Raw genomic sequence first — 17,199 nt, 5'->3', positions numbered from 1 at the left:
GCGGGGAGGGGTCATGCCATAATTGTGTTGGCTACGGTTTAAGCTGTGACCTGGCCAGTCACACACAGTCCCCACTGAAGACTGGCCTCCAGCATCTCCAACACGGAGCTCTGACTCCAGGCTCTGCAATGAACACAGTGGACCAGGTATGTCCCTCCTCCCCGCTGACCTGGGAGATGAGCAGGGGCACCCTTCTGCCGTGACAGTAAGTGGGTCACTGAGCCCTTCCTGGCCAGAATCCCGCCAGCTTGCTGGAGTGCACACATGTCACCCAAGCACACGTGTGATGCTTCCGTTCCAGTAGCACCCATTTTTCCGTCATGTTTCTCTGCTCACACACATGCCCTGTGTTTTAGATCGTTTGTGCTGCCTGCCTTGTTTCCCTTTATCCCCCTCCCACCACTGTCCTGTTCGAGCAGTGTCCCCAGAGGACACCATAAATGCCTTAAACCAGCCAGACAAGCAGGTCCAAATACTGTCCTGCCCTTGCTCTTGTGGGGAACTTAGACTCAGCACTGGACCCCACCCCTGTGTTTGAGGCTCACTCACGCACGGCCATGCCTCACTTACCATCACCCACGAGTCCTCCATGAACGTGTTGGTGGAGGAGGATGGACCTGAGTGCACATCCGGCAGCAGGTGGCTGAACTTCACTCTGTGGGATGGCAGGGGGAAGGGGAGACACTCATCAACAAGGACGGCCACTGCTTCCTGGAGGGGGTGTTGATGGCTGCCGGAAACCACAGGCCACAGCATCACACAGCCTCCTTACCGCCCTTTCCCCTCAGGTCCACTGCATGGTGGGAGACCGCGGGAGGGCAGGGGAGGAGCACCTAAAGGGAGAGTTGCAGGAGCAGCAGGGGGTGTCAAGAAGAAGGGGTGCCCCTGCAGATCAGGAGGGGATTTGGGAAGAGACCCTGGGTTTGGAAGGAAAGAGATGTTCAGGAATTACCAAGAGCAATGGTGGGGATGTAGGTCGTGGGACACTCAGCTAACTGAACTGTGCAAGCGGATTGAACAGTGTCCACCAATGACCTCACATTGCTGTAAGGGGGGTTTTCAGATGCAGCGACTCTAGCAGCTCAAGGTGTCATCACCTGAGCCCAGGGTCAGCCCGATGACCGCGTCCGTGCAAGAGGACAGGCCCTAAGCCCAACGACTGTGTCCGTGCAAGAGGACAGGCCCTCAGCCCAACAACCGCATCTGTGCAAGAAGACAGGCCAGCCCTCGGCCCGACGACCGAGTCTGTGCAAGAAGACAGGCCTTCGGCCCGACTACCACGTCCATACAAGAGGACAGGCCCTTAGCCCGATGGCCGCGTCCATGCAAGAGGACAGGCCAGCCCTCGGCCCGACAACCATGTCCGTGCAAGAGGACAGGCCCTAGCCCGACTACCGCGTCTGTGCAAGAGGACAGGTAGGCCCTCAGCGGGATGACCACTTCCATGCCAGAAGACAGGCAGGCCCTTGGCCTGACGACCGCATCTGTGCAAGAGGACAGGCAGGCCCTCCTGGTTCGTTAATTTTCAATCATTCTTGCCAGAATGGGGCAAAACGGGAAAACTGAAGAGACAAAGGGAAAACAGCGTCAGGTACGAGCCAAGGAGAGAAGCCAAGTGCAGGTCCTATGACTGGGGACATGTCGAGGTGAGTCCGGCTCCAGCCTCCACAGCAGTGAGATGGTACATTTCTATTTTTTAAGCCACCTGTTTTGTGGTCCTTTGTCAGGGCAGCCCTGGCAGACCGAGACCCTCACCCCAATGTGAGCATATTTCTCATTTCTCCATGTTCTGAGGTGACTTTCCACACTGGTACAGTTTCAAAGTGGAGACCAAGTGCACGTTTTAAAATGTGTGCTTACCCTGGGTCGTGACCTTCATAATGGGCCACTTTCTGCTTCTGTGACTTTGCAGGGGTGCACTTTGGGTGCGTGTGTGCCTGCAGGGCTGTCCTCTGTGTGACTCCTCGCAGGCTCAGAATGAGCAGGCATGCATGGCTCAGGAGCGACGGGAAACTAGGTATTATCGGAGGTCATAAAAAGGAGGCTGGGACCCGCTCCCCACACGTTCTCCGACTGACAGAAGAAATGAGCGCTGACGCTGGCGTGCTAGTTCAGATGCGAGTTGTCCACAGGGAGAGAATTACTACATTTCCCCAAGCACGTGGAGCGCAAAAGGTCCCTGCGTAGCTGTACGTGGTACTGTTACATTAAACAGAGTTATTTCCTACTGTGTTGTCACATCATTTAAAAATATCCCATCAGAGATGAGTCACTTTCCAAAGCAATTTGACTTAAGATGGCGTAGCCATTTTCATTCAGAGAGAACAAGTCCAACAAGCTTACAACCTACCTGTGTGAGGGTGATTTCAGGTCACCTGTGGCTGCCTGTGGGGGTAAAGGAAAAAGAAGAAGAAATTGTTGGTACTGAGGCTATTCGTAGGAAATCAAGTCCGTCATTAGTTTCAGGTGCGTCTGGCTCAGAGCCTTCCTAGGAAGGGGTCTCTGTGTGGGGGTCGCTGTGTCAGAGGTTAAGAATACATTGAAGATTTTAAGAAACTGTCAAACTACTTTCCACAGTGGTATCACTGTAAACCCCCGACGACTTTGCACACCTAGCTACGGGCCTCCGGTTCCTCTGTGTCTCCCGCTCCTGGTGCCGGTAGCCTTTCCCAGGGAGCCGTTCCAACTGTCTTACCGTGGCTTTAGTTGCACTTTCCTAGTGGTGAATGATGTTGAACATCTTGTCAGGTGATTATCTGCCACCCGTATGTCCTATTTGGTAAAGTTTATTAGAATCTTTCCCCCATTTTAAAAATGGGGCCGTTTTCCCCTATTAAGTGTTGAGAGTTGTTTATTTATTCTGGATTTAAGTACAGGGTTTGCAAATATTTATTCCAACCTGTGACTTACATTTTTATTTTTGCAGTGGTGAATTCTGAACAGGAAATGCTTTCTTTTATAAAAAAGTCAAATTTTCCATTTTCTTCATAGTGGTTTTGGTGCCCATATTAAAGAAAACTTTGTCTACCTCAAGATCACAAAGGTTTTATTCTGTTTTCTTCCTAAAGTGTTATAGGTTAGCCCCTAAATTCAGAACTGTGGTTGATTTTGAGTTATTTTTGTGTGTATGCTGAGAAGCAGCTATTAAGCTCTTCCCCGCCCTCTTTTTTTGCATATGGTCATCCAATTGTTCTGGCACAGCTTATTAAATATACTCTCATCTCTCCCTGTTTAATTATCCTGGCACCTCGGTTTAACACCCACTGATCAGGTTTTATTTCTGGACTTTCTATTCTGTTCCCTTGACCTGCATGTCTACCCTCACTGGGCACACCACCCTCACGGCTCACACTGTCCTGACTACTGTAGCTTGATAGTTCATTTTTAAGTCAGATTGAGTAAGTCCTCCAATTTGCTGCTCCTTTTTCTAAATTCTTTTGGTCACTCTACGTCCTTTGGATTTCTGTATCTATTTTAGGGTTGGCTTGCTATTTCCTTAAAGAAAAAAGCTTGCTGGAAACTCAATAGGGCTCATGGTAATTATGTAGACCAATTTTGGGGGGAGTTTTCTATCATGACAATATTTTGCGTTCCAGTCCACGAATATTCTAAATCTTTCCGTTTATTTGGATTGTGTTCAGTTTCTCTCATCAATAGTTTGTAGCGTTAAGTATACACATTTGGTGCTTGTTTTATTTTATTTTATTGTTTTTAATGCTATTACAGATGGAATGGTTTTCTTAATATCATTTTGAGATTTTTCATTGTTAGTATACAGAAATATAATGGGGGTTATTATATTCATTTTGTATTCTACCACCTTGCTGAGCTATCTTATTTCTACTATATCTTTTGCAGATTTGTTAGAAGCATGTTTCCTGCAAATAAAATCAGGTTCATTTTCAAATCTATATGTCTTTGTATTTCTTGCTGTATTACACTGGCTGGAACTTTAGTAAAATGTCAAATAGAAGTTTGAGGTGGACATTCTTGCCTCAGTCTCAATCTGTGAAGAGCAGACATAAACAGACACACACACACACACCCCTTACTCCACGTCTGTGTCCTATAGTTATTCCCTAACACTTTTTTAAGAATGGACAATTTCAAACACCCAGAAAAGTGGAAAGGATTGTACAAGAATGCCCAAACACTCAACTTCTAGGTTCTATCATCATTAAAATTTTGCTGTGAATATTTCTTTTTAACCATGTGACTATCCATCCATCATTTTATTTTCTGGTGCTTTTCAAAGCCAGCAGGACACAGACATCAATACCCTTCGTTAAAGCACACGGATGCCACTTCAGTCTTCGCACACCCAGATTGCATTGCATTTATCTCTTTCTCCCCCCTTACACACACACACACACACACACACACACACACACACACTATAAGCCCTACAGTTAAGGATATTTTCTGTCAGTGTTTCTTCTCTTCTCCCTCCACCTTTGTTCCCATACGAGTAGCATGCCTGGGTACTGAGTAAATGCTTCAAATCAGTCAAACAAGCAATCCCAAGCGTTTTCTGTCCTCATTCCGGGGGCAGCCTGAGACCTTTCACGTGCCCAGCGGCTCTCACCTGCAGCGGGGAGCTCTCCTGGCACGTGGTGATGGTGGATCGCAGACCCGGGCACCTCGGCTGCGGCGGGGCCTCCTTGCACTGCTCTCTACAGGGATGGGGCAAAAGGGAGGACAGACTTCCATGAGCAAAGAAGGGCCTTGCTTTGTGTAGTGAGCTCAGAGAGCACCGCTGACAGCTGCAAAGCTCCATGCACTGGCTGCCATCGTGACATGCTCATCTGCAGAGCCTCAGAGCCAGCAGCTCCTGGGAGGCCGTCCGTGTGCCCTTGGGTTGGCTGCACAACGGAGGACACGGCGCAGGAGCACCATCCATAAAGGTCTATGACTGCTTGCCGGTGGGAGGCCACAGGGGCGCTTCTTCCTGCTGTGGCACCCCCACGCTGGGCCACTGCGTTCTTGAGTCTGTGGGTGCAGCAGGGCTCAGTTACAAATGGACAAAGTGACCTGCCTTGGAGACCATGGCATTGTCACTTTGTGCTCATTCCTTGCGGCAACTGTAGGAAACTGAGGACTGTCCTTGATTACCCAAGTAGGTCCAATGCAATCACACGAATCCTTAAAAACTGAGAAATGAGGAAAAGGAGGAAGTCCGAGAGATCTAAAATATGAAGAGACTAGACCCACCATTACCAACTTAGAGATGGAAGGGCCACGTAGCAAGAGTGGGAAAGCAACAGCTGCACTGGCATTCTCTATCTGCCCGGAAGCAGACTCTTCCCCATAACCTCCAGAAAGGAGGGCTGACCTGGTGAGCCGTGACTGTTGCCTTGGGAGGCACCAATCAGGGACCCAGCTGAGCTTGCCAGGCACATGACCCACAAGCGCTTTCAGACGAGTCTTAGTTCAAGCCACTACATTTGTGGGAATTTGCCAGATAGCAATAAAAAATTAATACAAGCCACTTGATGGACATTAGCTGAGCAGAACACCTGTAGAATTAGGCAAGAAGTATCTTCACACGTGTGATCCTACTTTTGCAGCAGATTAATGGTCCAGAGGAAATACTCCCAATAAATTGGTCTGATACCTACTAATAGAGAGAAGCACCTTAGAGAGTGCTACACTAAGTTCTCCCCTAAAATATACCAGTGACTTACATCATGGAACTCCACAGGCACTTACTGAGTGGATTTTTCTTTTGGGGGGATTGACAGAGTGCCACGTGATTTAAAGATACTCTTTGATCTCTTGGAGCTGACATTCTGACAGTGGGCTTTGCCTAACATGTAAGGCTGTGAGTGTCCAGGTCAAACTAGGGACACTTCTGCAGGAAAGAGAGGCCGCTGGGACAGACGGCCCAGCGCATTGAGAGGGCTTGTCTCTCAACACAATCGACCTTTCAATACAAAGGTTAGCAGCTCACTTTCCAGTTGGAGAAGGGAACACTATAGTGATTGAAAATAAGGAATAACATTCCAGAAATGAGGAATATGGTCCCTCCCAAAGATGAAGTCACTCATACTCATAAAAATTATGTTTCTTTTTCTTTTAACTATGTCCACAATGTATGGAATTTTTTTTTAAGTTTATGTATTTATTTTGACAGAGAGAGGCCTTGGGGAGAAGGGGCAGAGAGAGAGGCAGAGAGAATCCCAAGCAGGCTCACTGCTGCCAGCACAGAGCCCAATGTGGGGCTCAACCCCACAAACCGTGAGATCATGACCTCAGTAGAAACCAAGTGTCCCATGCTTAACCGCCTGAGCCACCCAGTGGCACCACAATATATGGAATTTTTAAAAGGGGCTCTAAAGAGTTGAACAATGTGATTACAATTTTATAAAAACAAAGCACTGTGAGTATAACTCACAAAATAATACTAAAACAGAACTTGGAAGACAGTCCTCGGAGCACCAGCAGTGACTGCAGTGCGTGGGGCGGCCAGAGACTTGAGGTCCCCAGTTCCTGCGCAGTGTCCACACCGACTGCCCGAAAACGGGGTTAGTCTCAGTTGCTTCTAGAGGCGGCTGGCCCCCAGGCTGGACAGGGCGAGGGGAACGTGCTCAGATTGTACCTAAAGGACCGCAGTGTGGCAATGCTTCAAGTGAAACTCCAAACGACCCAGGTTTTCCCAGAAGCATGGCTACCGGGTGTCTAAGGACACAAATGCAAAAGGAATGAGCGGATTCTTTGGAGGGATTCCCGATCCTCGGTCAAGAACCAGCACCAGCCCTGCGACCTGCCCAGCTCCGCCAGAACATGGGAGTCGCCCCCCACCCGTTTCTGCGAGGGCCGAACTTCCGACAGCACCACAGAACTGGGGCACTTCCGGCCCGCTCCCCCAGGGGAGACCGACTTCTGGGGCAGTTTCAGGGCTTGGAGCTGAGGCCATGCGGCTCCGCTCGCTCCCGCCTCTAAGGAATGTTTCCTGTAACTCCACTTCGAACTCTGCCTTTCTCAGAACTGCATGAAAACTATTTTAAAAATTATACGGAAACTAAAAACGTGGAGGAATTGTCAACAACTATGAAAACTAAAGAATGCCGAGGGCGTTCCCCTGCTGGACGTTCAGGGTGAGGCACGGCCGGAAGAGGGTCTCCTGGGGGAGCCGGGGGCACTAGGTCCTGGGCAAACCCACCTTAGCCCCTGTCTCCGTGAACACACAAATTCAGGACGGCTTGGAAATCAAAATGCAAAGCGAATAAAGCTGGTGAAAACACTAGCACAGAATGTGGAGATTTGTATAACCTTGGAGTAACGAAGACTTGTTCAAGCAAGACAATTGAGAGCATATAGTATTTGTCAGACAGATAAAACAACTCTAGTAAGCTTACACACTTACCTACGTGCAGACAGACTCAGGTCATCTTCTTGCTGTGAGCAATAAAAATTCATAACGTGAAAAAGTTGTTGACACTGGGCTTAGTCTTATACACGATTCAAGTCAGTTATTAGTTAATTTTGAGTAATGGTGCTTCAGCGTCCCTGGGTCCTAGGAAAGGATCTCACTGGGGGATAGCACCCCTGTCACATGAATACCTGTGTCTTCACTTCTAATAGTTAAGAAACTGGAAGTGGGATTGCTGACTTCAACGGTGACTATACATTTCACTTTTTAAGAAAACACCAAACTGCTGATCAGAGTGATATAATTCGGTATCTGCACTAGTAACGTAGGAGCCTTTCGATCTACAGCTTCACCAACGCTTTTTATTATTGGTTCTTTTGATTATAGCCATTCTACTGGATGTGTAATGGTATCTTACTGTGGTTTTGTGTTTTCTTAATGGTAACTGATGTCGATGTGCTTATCTGCTACCGTGGATCCTCCTTGGTGAACAGGTGGTTCAAATCTTTTGCGCATTTAAAAAGTTAAAACACTGGGTCATTTTTCTTATAATTAAATTTTGAATTCTTTATATATTCTGGGCACAAGTATATGATTTGCAAATATTTCTGCCTTTGGCTTATGTTTTCATTTTCTTAATGGTGCTCGTTTGAAAAGCAAATGCTTTTAATTTTGATGAGAAACAGCTGCATTAATATATGGGCCTAAAAGGAGTCAACCCTGCTGGCTTGATTCTGTGGACAGTGAACGTACAAATGATGTAACACACATGCACACCACACACCAAACACACATGTACTGCGCTGCACACACACACACACATACACTGCATCACACACACCATGTACACATGCACACATACACATGCACTGCATCACACACATGTACTCAGTCACACACGCACCGTATCTCACACTAAACACACACACACGCACAAAACCACACACACATGCACTGCATCACATACTATGCACACACAACCACACACATGTGCATCACATTATACACATCATGCACTCACACGTGCAAACATGCAGTGCATCTCACACCAAACACGCACACGCACACACTGCATCACACACACCACATACACATACACACATACACCTGCACTGCATCACACAACGTGCGTGCGCGCGCACACACACACACACACACACACACACACACATGGAATCAGAGAATTGTGCCAACACAGAAGCAAAGGACTGTGAGAAGTTCCAGCTGCAAGGTGACACTGGGCGCTGCCCCAGGCCTGGATAGCGCAGATGGTGAAGCAGAGGGGCACCCGCTACCTGTGGCATGCTTATTTTGAAGGACAGCTCTTTCCTCCCCGCTGGAACTTTTGGAATCTTTTGACAGCGTTTCTGTATCACATACTCATATGTGCTCAACTTCTTGAACACTAGAGAGGAGAAAGGCGGAAACAGGCAGTTACAATTACGCAGGCGGGCAGAGTGGCCCACAGGCCACAACCCGGTCTTCCAGGGCTTCCCCCCAGGGTGCCGGGAGCTGCCTCCTAACCTGGGGCGCTGGGGGGCTGCTGCATGGCCACCCCGGGGCCCACCTGGCCTGTGGGAGGCAAGCAGTAGCTCGTCACAGCCCCAAGGCTGCTGGCGCCCCGTCCCAGGAACAGCTACCCTGCGGCCTTCCAGGCCCACAAAGCCAGTGTGGACCCGGACGCTGGCTCCGGCACTGTGGCAGAAGCACCCCAGGTCACTGAAAGGACATCTGAGACCCGGGTCTGTCAACAGACAGCACCGTCCACGAAACGGGTTCTGTGCCTGCTTCAGCAGAGGCACCAATCCTCCCACTTCTCTCCCTAAAACCAACAAACACGAGGACAGATGGCTTCTAGTTATTTCTGGAAAGGGATAAGGGCCACCCACAGAAGCCTAGTTGCAGCTGGAGGGGCAGGCGGAAGGTGGGCTGCCCTCCACACCCGCGTGGAGCCCGTTCCCTTCCCTGGGTGGTTTGTACAAGGGCATCTGTTTGTGTTTGCTTTGGCTACCTGATGAACTACACCTGGCTCTTACTGGTTCTCCCACCTCCCCCAGAACCTGTGTGAGGGCGTAATTTGCATCTGGCCACATGCTCGCGAAAACACTAGTTCTCTGGCAGGGATTGCAGGGATGGCTGCCATCACCATCAGGTGGCAAGTACACACTGTGTGTTCCCCAGAGCTCACACTCGTCCTGAGTTTTGAGCAAACACCTTCATCTGACAGTAACGAGAGGAGATGTGGCTGGGGAGGGAGGCCAGAGTGCAGTGTGCGCTGAATGAGTGTCTGCCGTGTCCCCTCCAGCGACACTAGGCGTCAACACAGCAGCCCGGGGCCGCTGGTCTTTGGGATGCTCTGTCCCCCGCTTGTGTGGAGGCGGCTTTCCCCACACCCCTGCTGCTGGTACCAGACATCTGTGCATCTTCCTGGGAGGGCTTGCCCTCACCAATGCTGCACTCCACTCGTGCTGCAGTGTCAGGATGTCCTTCCCCCAAACTTCAAAGAGGCATCCAGCTGCCCACAGCTTCTGACAGGCCCCCCAGCAGCCCCTACCCCCCACCTCAGGGTATTTGTGTCACGCCATCCCTTGGAGAGTGGGTGGCCCCAGCGCCTTGCACAAGAGGTGAAGGGCGTCACTTCCATGACTGGGCTACAAAAGGCCGGCTGCCCCCTCGTGCTGGAGTGTCCTGGTGGGAGGAGGCACCGGCCAACAACTCACGGGGAACGGAGGCCAGGAGCTGGCCTGCCAACACCCTGGCATTGAACCTAAACGCGGGTCCCAGTCGGATGAGACCACAGACCTTCCTCACACCTGGAGGAAGCCTTGTGGCCGAGCAGGGCCAGTGGACCCAGCTAAGCTATGCTGAACCCATGACCCACAGAGACTGCAAGGTGATAACTCTGTTACTTCAAGCAGGGTAAGTTTATTATAACAATAGCTAATATCCCAACTTTTTCTGGAAGTCTGTGCTTTGCTGTCCAAATACCCTGTAAACAGCACCTTGAGCCATAAGCTCCGTGTGCATCTCCCTCCCCTACCCCCACAGTGAGTGTGGCACCACCACCCTCCCTGTTGCCTGGGTTGGGGCCCTCTGGTCCCTGTGCCTGGATCTCCCATTGGCCATCTGTCCCGTGGACCTGTTCTCCAGTCTCACGTCCGTCTGTCCTGAGTGGCCGCAGTGGACTTCTGGACCTGCCCAGCTTGCCACCTGCTGGCTGTACTGTATGCTGCAGCTGGGGCACTGTCCCCAAATTCACCCTTGTCCCCATTGGCCGGTGCGTGGAAGCTTTTAGGATAAGGGCCTGGGCTGACCCACCTCTGGCTCCGGGTGCTGATTCCGGCCCTGGCTCTGCTGAGGACACTCCCTGTGCCAGACCCGCTCTGGCAGCCACATAGGGCCCCCGCTGCCACCTTCTCCCTTGCAGAAGCCACAGAGAGAATTCATGCCCTCCCCTGGGCCACGGCGTGGTGGGGCCTGCTGCACGCAGTGCCGCGTGGACTCCAGGAAACGGCCAGTGTCCCTGCAGCAAGCTGGGTCAGCAGATACCCTGTCGCTGGCTCACTATTTTTCATTGTTAGGACTTGGTGCTTCTCTAAATCCCCCGTTCTTTTTTTAATGGTGCCTGTTCCTGCCTCACACGTTCTGCTCCCTTATCTAACTTACTCCTAGTCCCTCTCGTGTCCTCTGCAGGCCTCAGAGCAGAATGAGCCCTGCTGTCCCTCTAGGGGTGTCTCTTCCTGTCATTTGTCTGATGTGCTCGTTTCTAGCAGGGGCCGGCAGACCTTGTCTTGGGCCACGTGGGAACGCAAGGGACAAAGACTGGAGTGGGGGTCAGGACACATACTTAAGAAGAGGTGGAAGATGAACAGGTGTCCAGGCAGCAGGAGGCTGAGAGTAGACAGCAGCAGGACGGACACCCCAATGCCCAGGACCACCAGGGCCTTCGTCTTTACAGGGAAAAACGGAAGGAACAGCAGCCAAGTGTCCTTGGGCACGTCTGCGGAGGCAAGGGAGACATGCATGCATCCAGCACCTGGGGCATGGCCAGCCCCTTCTTGGGAGGTGGGGGAGGGTGAGCAGCCCAAGGAAGCCCCTCCCCCACCCCAGTGTGTGGCCTACCTCACCCAGGTGCCCTTGCAGCCCCCTGACTGAGGTGGGTGTCACAGCCCCACTTTACGGGTCTGGAAGGTGAGGCTGGGAGAGGATAACTAAGGGTCCGGGTTGCAGAGCCTGACCCCCTGCCTGGCTGAACCCCCACCCTGTCCCAAGGGCCATGCCACTGTGCCAGGCCCTCCCTGTTCTCAGTCAGCCACCCTCACAGGGAACTGCAAGGCAGTAGCCAGCGCCTTGGGACATTTCCAGGACTTGGTCATCTGGGCCCCAAGGGCTGTTGACACTTCTGAACTTCGGTGTGAGGAAAGCACTGAGGAATCTGCAGGCAGGCCCATGGAGATGGAATCCAGCTGAAATGCTCTCATCCCACCACACAGTCTGGGAGGTACTGATTCCAGTCCTTTACGTGGCATGGAAAGTGGCTGCCAGGCCCGCTGTGTGCCTCGGGGGCTGCAGCGCAGTGTGCATGAGGCTGGATGTACCATGGGGTGGCCGGCCACATGCTTGTCCCCTTAGCCGGTGATGTGTTGATGAATTCCCACCAATGACACCAAAGTGCCCCAGGGAACTGGCGGGTAAGCAGCCCCATGGAATCTTCTGGAACAGCAAACCCAGGAGATTGCCTCAGTCATCAGGCATTCATGTGCAGCACATCCACGATGGTTCTGGAGCGAGCAAGTTCCCAGAGAGAAGCACCTTCGGAGACCAGGCTGCCCTCTGTTCTGCCAGCGCGTGGCAGCGAGGGCCCAGCCGACGCCCACATTGGGAGGAAGTAAGGACATGTGCTATGGAACTCGGGTGCGCTGAGGCTGCTGCTTACCATGTGCGAGCCGCATTTCAGAGTGTGTTGGGGCAATGAGAGGCCCCGTGGCCGGGAGGACCTTCGCAGGGAATCCCCAGTGCCCACCGGTGACTGTCCTGAGGCAGCGGTCACCGGCCAGCCCCTCTGCTCAGGCCATGTGTGGAGAATGTCAGGAAGGATGGCAGGCGGAGGCCTCCAGCTGGCTGTGTGCAGAGCGCAGCCGGCTCTTCCCGCTGAGCAGGGCCGGGTCTCGCTGAGACTCCCACTGTTCCCTTTTACCATGGAAATAGCCAGGATGCACTCTGGAGCAGGTGCAGGTCAGATGGCCCATCCCACCAGGGCTCATCCAGCCCAGGTGCACTGAAGGCCTTGGGATGAAGGTGCACAGGGCATGGTGCCCTTCCAGGAAGAGGGCATGGCCGTGACGTGCTCTGGAGAGAGGCCTGGACCGGGAAAGGAAGCTTTGCTCTGAACCCTGAGGGCTGAGGTCCCCAAACACTCAGGACAGACACATGAGGTGCTCCGCTTGGGGTTCTCCCTGTGTCAGTGTCCAGGGCTGCTGTGACTGATGGCCATAGACCAGGCAGTTTCAACAGCAGAGATGAAGCCCCGAAGTCAGGGTGTTGCAGGGCCCGTCTCCCTCCGAGGCCATGGGGGAGGATCTGTCCTTGGATCTTCCAGCTTCTGGGGCTCCAGGCACCCCTTGGCTTGTGGCCATGTCCCTCCAGTCTCTTACAAGGATGTTTTCACTGGATCCAGGATCCCACACATTGCCAGGTAACCCATGATCATCTCAGGATCCTTAATCGCATCTGGGAGGACCCTCTCTCCAAATAAGGTCACGGTCACAGGCCCGGGGTTGCGCAGTGATGGACAGACCTTTGAGGCACATGTGTTCCCAAGGCCAGGTTCCTGGAGCCGCTCAGCAGACACCTGCAGCCACACACCACCCAGCACCTTCCCCAGGCAGCCCTGCCCTCCTGCCCCACCCTGCTCCCTGCCAAGACCAACTACTGGGTGATGGGCACGGGGCCCCAAACCTGCCTTCTGGTCCCTGGGGGACTGCTGCCCTCCTGCTCGGCCCCACAGCTCACCCAGCTAGGGGCGGGCCAGACTGACATCCCCCAGAAGGAGAGCTTTCCCTGAAAGACAGCTGGAGGGAGAGGCTACCACCACGAGTGACCCAAGAGAAAGCAATGCCAGAGAGGAACCCCCCCACCCCCCCACCCCCACCCCCACCCCCCCCCCCCCGCCGTACCTTCATAGAGGGGATGAGTGCGCAGCACCTCCGGGTTGACTGAGTACTGGATGAAGACGTAGAGCAGGATGGTGATCAGGCAGAGCAGGCTGGCCAAGGCGGAAACCAAGGAGCTAAAGAAATATCTGCAGGGGGGCAGAGCAAGACTCAGGGCTGGGCAAGGTGCCCCTGACCCCGAACCCAAGGCCCAGCCTTCTTCCTGTCGCCTGGCACCCCAGATCCCCAGAGGATGCCCTGAGGGCACCACCAGTTTCTGTGCCCCCTTCCCACCCCCACGCGGCAGTGAGAAGGGCCTGGCCTGGCTCCCAGCTGGGTACACAGAGGCTCCAGGCGGGTCGGGCTGCCTGCAGCTTCCTCCACACGCCGCCACTGCTCACCAGGGCTCCACCGGGTCAGGATCGGGACCACCACCCCTGCCCCCCATGTTGCACGGGATCCTGGGTGCTGTGCTTCCATCCAGAAGCATGGAAGCCCAGCAGGTCGGGGAAGCAGGGGTGCTGGGACAGGCGCCTGGCCGGCCAGCGGCCCACAGTGCATCATCTCCACACACCCTCCCGGGGCCTGTGCACACTTGTGTGCACAAGTGACATCTTGTGCTTTGGCATTAGGCCAGAATCACTCCTGTCCTCTTGCCTGTGCTCAGGACACAGAGAACAATCTAACCATGAAAAAATTAAATTCTGGTCAGCAGTTCTTGGAATAATCTCCTGCTGCAAGGTCTTCCTTTGGGCTTTCTACCGTGGTGATATTTAAGGAAACTGTTTCTTTAGCATTTTCAATCTTCAGCAGTGTCTTTTATCCAGCTGAAATTTATCTGACTCCATTATTCTTTTCCAGAACATCTTGAGGTTTGTTTTTGTTTTTTTAACACATCTTTAGGCAGAGAGCTAAAACGAGAATGTCCTCAAAGGGTCATGTGGATGTGGAGGGCAGCCTGCATTGTGGCCCCTTGTCAAAGGCCCTGGAGGGCACGTGTCCTGTGTGTCCCCGAGGTGCAGGGGGCACACACCTGGCCCCACATCTGGCTCTGGTTCCCAGGGAGCCTGTGGTGTGCGGTGCAGCTGTTCCAGCCGACGGGCCCACCCCGCAGCAGAAGGCCCTCGGCCATCCGGTGCTGCTGGCACCAGGCCAGAGGCAGCCCTCCCGGCAGGGTGAGGGCCAAAGCCTGTCCAGCTGCATGTTCGGGGCCAGAAACGTCGCTGTCGTCTCTGACTCCTGTGTCTATGGTGCCTCAGCACCCAGTCCGGGCACTTCCCCTGTGAAGGCACGTCGTCTCAGGAGCTTATCACACTTTGCCAACTGTTTTGGCCAACTCGTCTTGTAAATGTAGTCATTTCCTCTTGCTTTCTCTGCCTGATGGTGGAAGGGACAGGAGGGAGTCCTGGACTCCACGTGGACAGGGGTGGCCATGCCCTCACCAAGACCCCCGCGCACATGGTGCCCTCCCTCACTTCTGCACACACTCCTTGCTGCTGCCACTGCCCAGTGGATAGGAGGGCTCCTGGGGCCCAGCCGTCCCCACCAGGAACTTCTGCAGCCTTTTGTGCCCGGAGGCCACTGTCAGGACCTCGGAACTCCACCCTGTGTGCCCTGTGGGGCCCGGTCAGCTTGGTCCTCCTCAGTGGCAGGGCCACACACCCTCGCCCATCCCAGACAGCCGACCAGACCTCGAGGCGACCAGCCTGTGGCACCAAGACCTTAAGAGGAGCATCTGGGGGAGAGAAGAGAGCCCTGCTACCGTGAGGAGGCAGCCCCCCCCCCCACTCCAGCTGGCCTGGGGCTCCTCCTCTGTAGTGGAGAGGGCGACATGAGGGCTCCCAGGCCCCCAATTCTCATTTGACTTTTCTAATGATGACAGCTTTGCATTTCCTTCTGCTCAAAGCAGCAACGCTTTTGAAGCCTGAACAAGTGGAGCATTTCTTGACTGGGCTGCACGGAGCATGGCCCTCCTGAACCAGGCTGCCTGGAGCACAGACCACGACGCTCCTGGACCGGGCTGCCCAGAGCACAGACCACGACGCTCCTGGACCGGTGGCTGCCTGGAGCATAACCCTCCTGGACTAGGCTGCATGGAGCACAACCCTCCTGGACCGGGCTGCCCGGAGCACAACCCTCCTGGACCGGGCTGCCCGGAGCACAGACCACAACACTCCTGGACTGGGCTGCACAGAGCACAGACCATGACGCTCCATGACCAGGCTGCACGGAGCACACCTGCTATGAGTGGTGGGTGAGCAGTGGAACCCCTTGCAGCGCCATGAGCCGGCAAAGGCCACTCTGAACTAGCTGGGGGAGCCCCTGCGACTTTCTTGGCCACTCACAGCCTGGGCCCTAGCACATGGGGTCCTGGCAAAGCCCGTGCAGGACTGAACACCTGCTCCCAGTGCAGCCTCGGCCCACATCCTCTGTGCTCTGACGGCCTCCCAGGAGAAAGCGCCTGGGTCCAGGCCAGCGGGTCAAGGACAAGTCAGCTCAGCCTCAGCCCCTCTGGATGGGGCTGGGCCTCCACATTCGGAAGGGGCTCCAGGCCAACACATTTTAGAGCCAGACAAGGAGAACAGAAAGACGTTAAGGACCGCTGTGCTGGGGACAGCATGTGACTCCTCCCACTGCCTGTGGCCCCCACCCTCTTACCCATGAGGCCCCCAGCCTGCAGGACCCCTCTCTCCGGGCCCCCTCACCCCTCCCCCTGACCAATCCCCCTCCCTCCCCCAGTCCTTTCACTTTCTCCTTCCCTAGCACCCCACCCCTCCCCCCTGCCAAGGACCTCCTCTCTCTCCACCAGGACCTCACCCCTCCCCACTTCGAGGTCCCTCCTCCCTTCCCCACCCCCGGCCCCTGCAATGCCCTTTTCCCTCTTCCCTGCTTGGTCTCCCTCTCCCTCCCCCAGGACTCTGCCCCTCCCTCCCGGACCTCCCCCTCCAGCCCCTCACCTGTAATTCCTGCCCCCTACACAGTTGTTAAGCCATTTGCAATGGTGGTCAAAGTCAAAGACACACTTGTTGCAGGCCCTACAGTGTTTAGCCTTCTGGCTCCTAGAAGGAAGAATTCACATGAGCAGCCCGTTAGCAGCATGTGTGGGAGGAAGACAGGGTCAGAAAGGAGAGACAGGTGGCAGGGAAGACCAGGCCCCAGGGGGGTTATCTTCCCTCAGACACGCCTGCCACACTGTGCCACCAGCTCCCATCCTGAGCCACAGGCCTCCCTCCCAGGCTGCCTGCTGAGCCCTCAGGGCTCCGACTAGCCCAGGTGGGGTTCCGGTGGGGGCGCTGGGACTCATCTGAGCCCTTAGATGGGTGAGGGGTCCTGCGTGTCTCAGGGCCACTGCTGGTCATTCAAGGAAAGCAGCACCGGTCAGCTGCGTGAAAACAGAAAGGCCGGGGCAGGACCTGCCTGTGCACAGCACGGAGAGGGGATGGGTCCACACGGCAGGGGCCGTGCCCTCGGGGCTGCCTGCTCCCACACCCTGGGCACTTACACGGTGACCTCACACAGGTGGCAATATTGGTTCTCGATGACACGCATGTGTTTGGATGGGTCAAAAGTGGGTACGGGCTCCAAGTAGTTCTTGAGCCGTACGTTGGTTTCAGCAGGATCGATGCAAACAGCAAGCAAGTGGACCACGAGGTGGAAACAGAAAAGCCCACCAGT

At 54.1% G+C, this 17,199-nt stretch overlaps 1 protein-coding gene across 1 annotated transcript; it reads right to left on the bottom strand.

The window, feature by feature from the left end:
- Positions 1-148: 148 nt before the first annotated feature.
- LOC147583405 (uncharacterized) lies at positions 149-13,972 on the bottom strand. Its single transcript, XM_086682277.1, has 8 exons — positions 13,926-13,972; positions 13,549-13,754; positions 11,220-11,372; positions 8,668-8,777; positions 7,367-7,398; positions 4,586-4,673; positions 2,351-2,385; positions 149-655 (listed from the first exon to the last, which is right to left on the bottom strand). The coding sequence occupies exons 1-8, from the start codon at positions 13,970-13,972 to the stop codon at positions 319-321; spliced, it is 1,008 nt and encodes a 335-aa protein (XP_086538403.1). The 3' UTR covers positions 149-318.
- Between the last annotated feature and the right edge of the window lie 3,227 nt (positions 13,973-17,199).

The sequence above is a fragment of the Puma concolor genome, chromosome A2 (genome assembly GCF_028749965.1).
Source record: "Puma concolor isolate L17-30 chromosome A2, mPumCon1.1.hap2, whole genome shotgun sequence".
Classification (NCBI taxonomy): Eukaryota; Metazoa; Chordata; class Mammalia; order Carnivora; family Felidae; genus Puma; species Puma concolor.
Note: the sequence above shows the minus strand (reverse complement) of the source record. Positions and strands in the feature narration are given on the sequence as shown.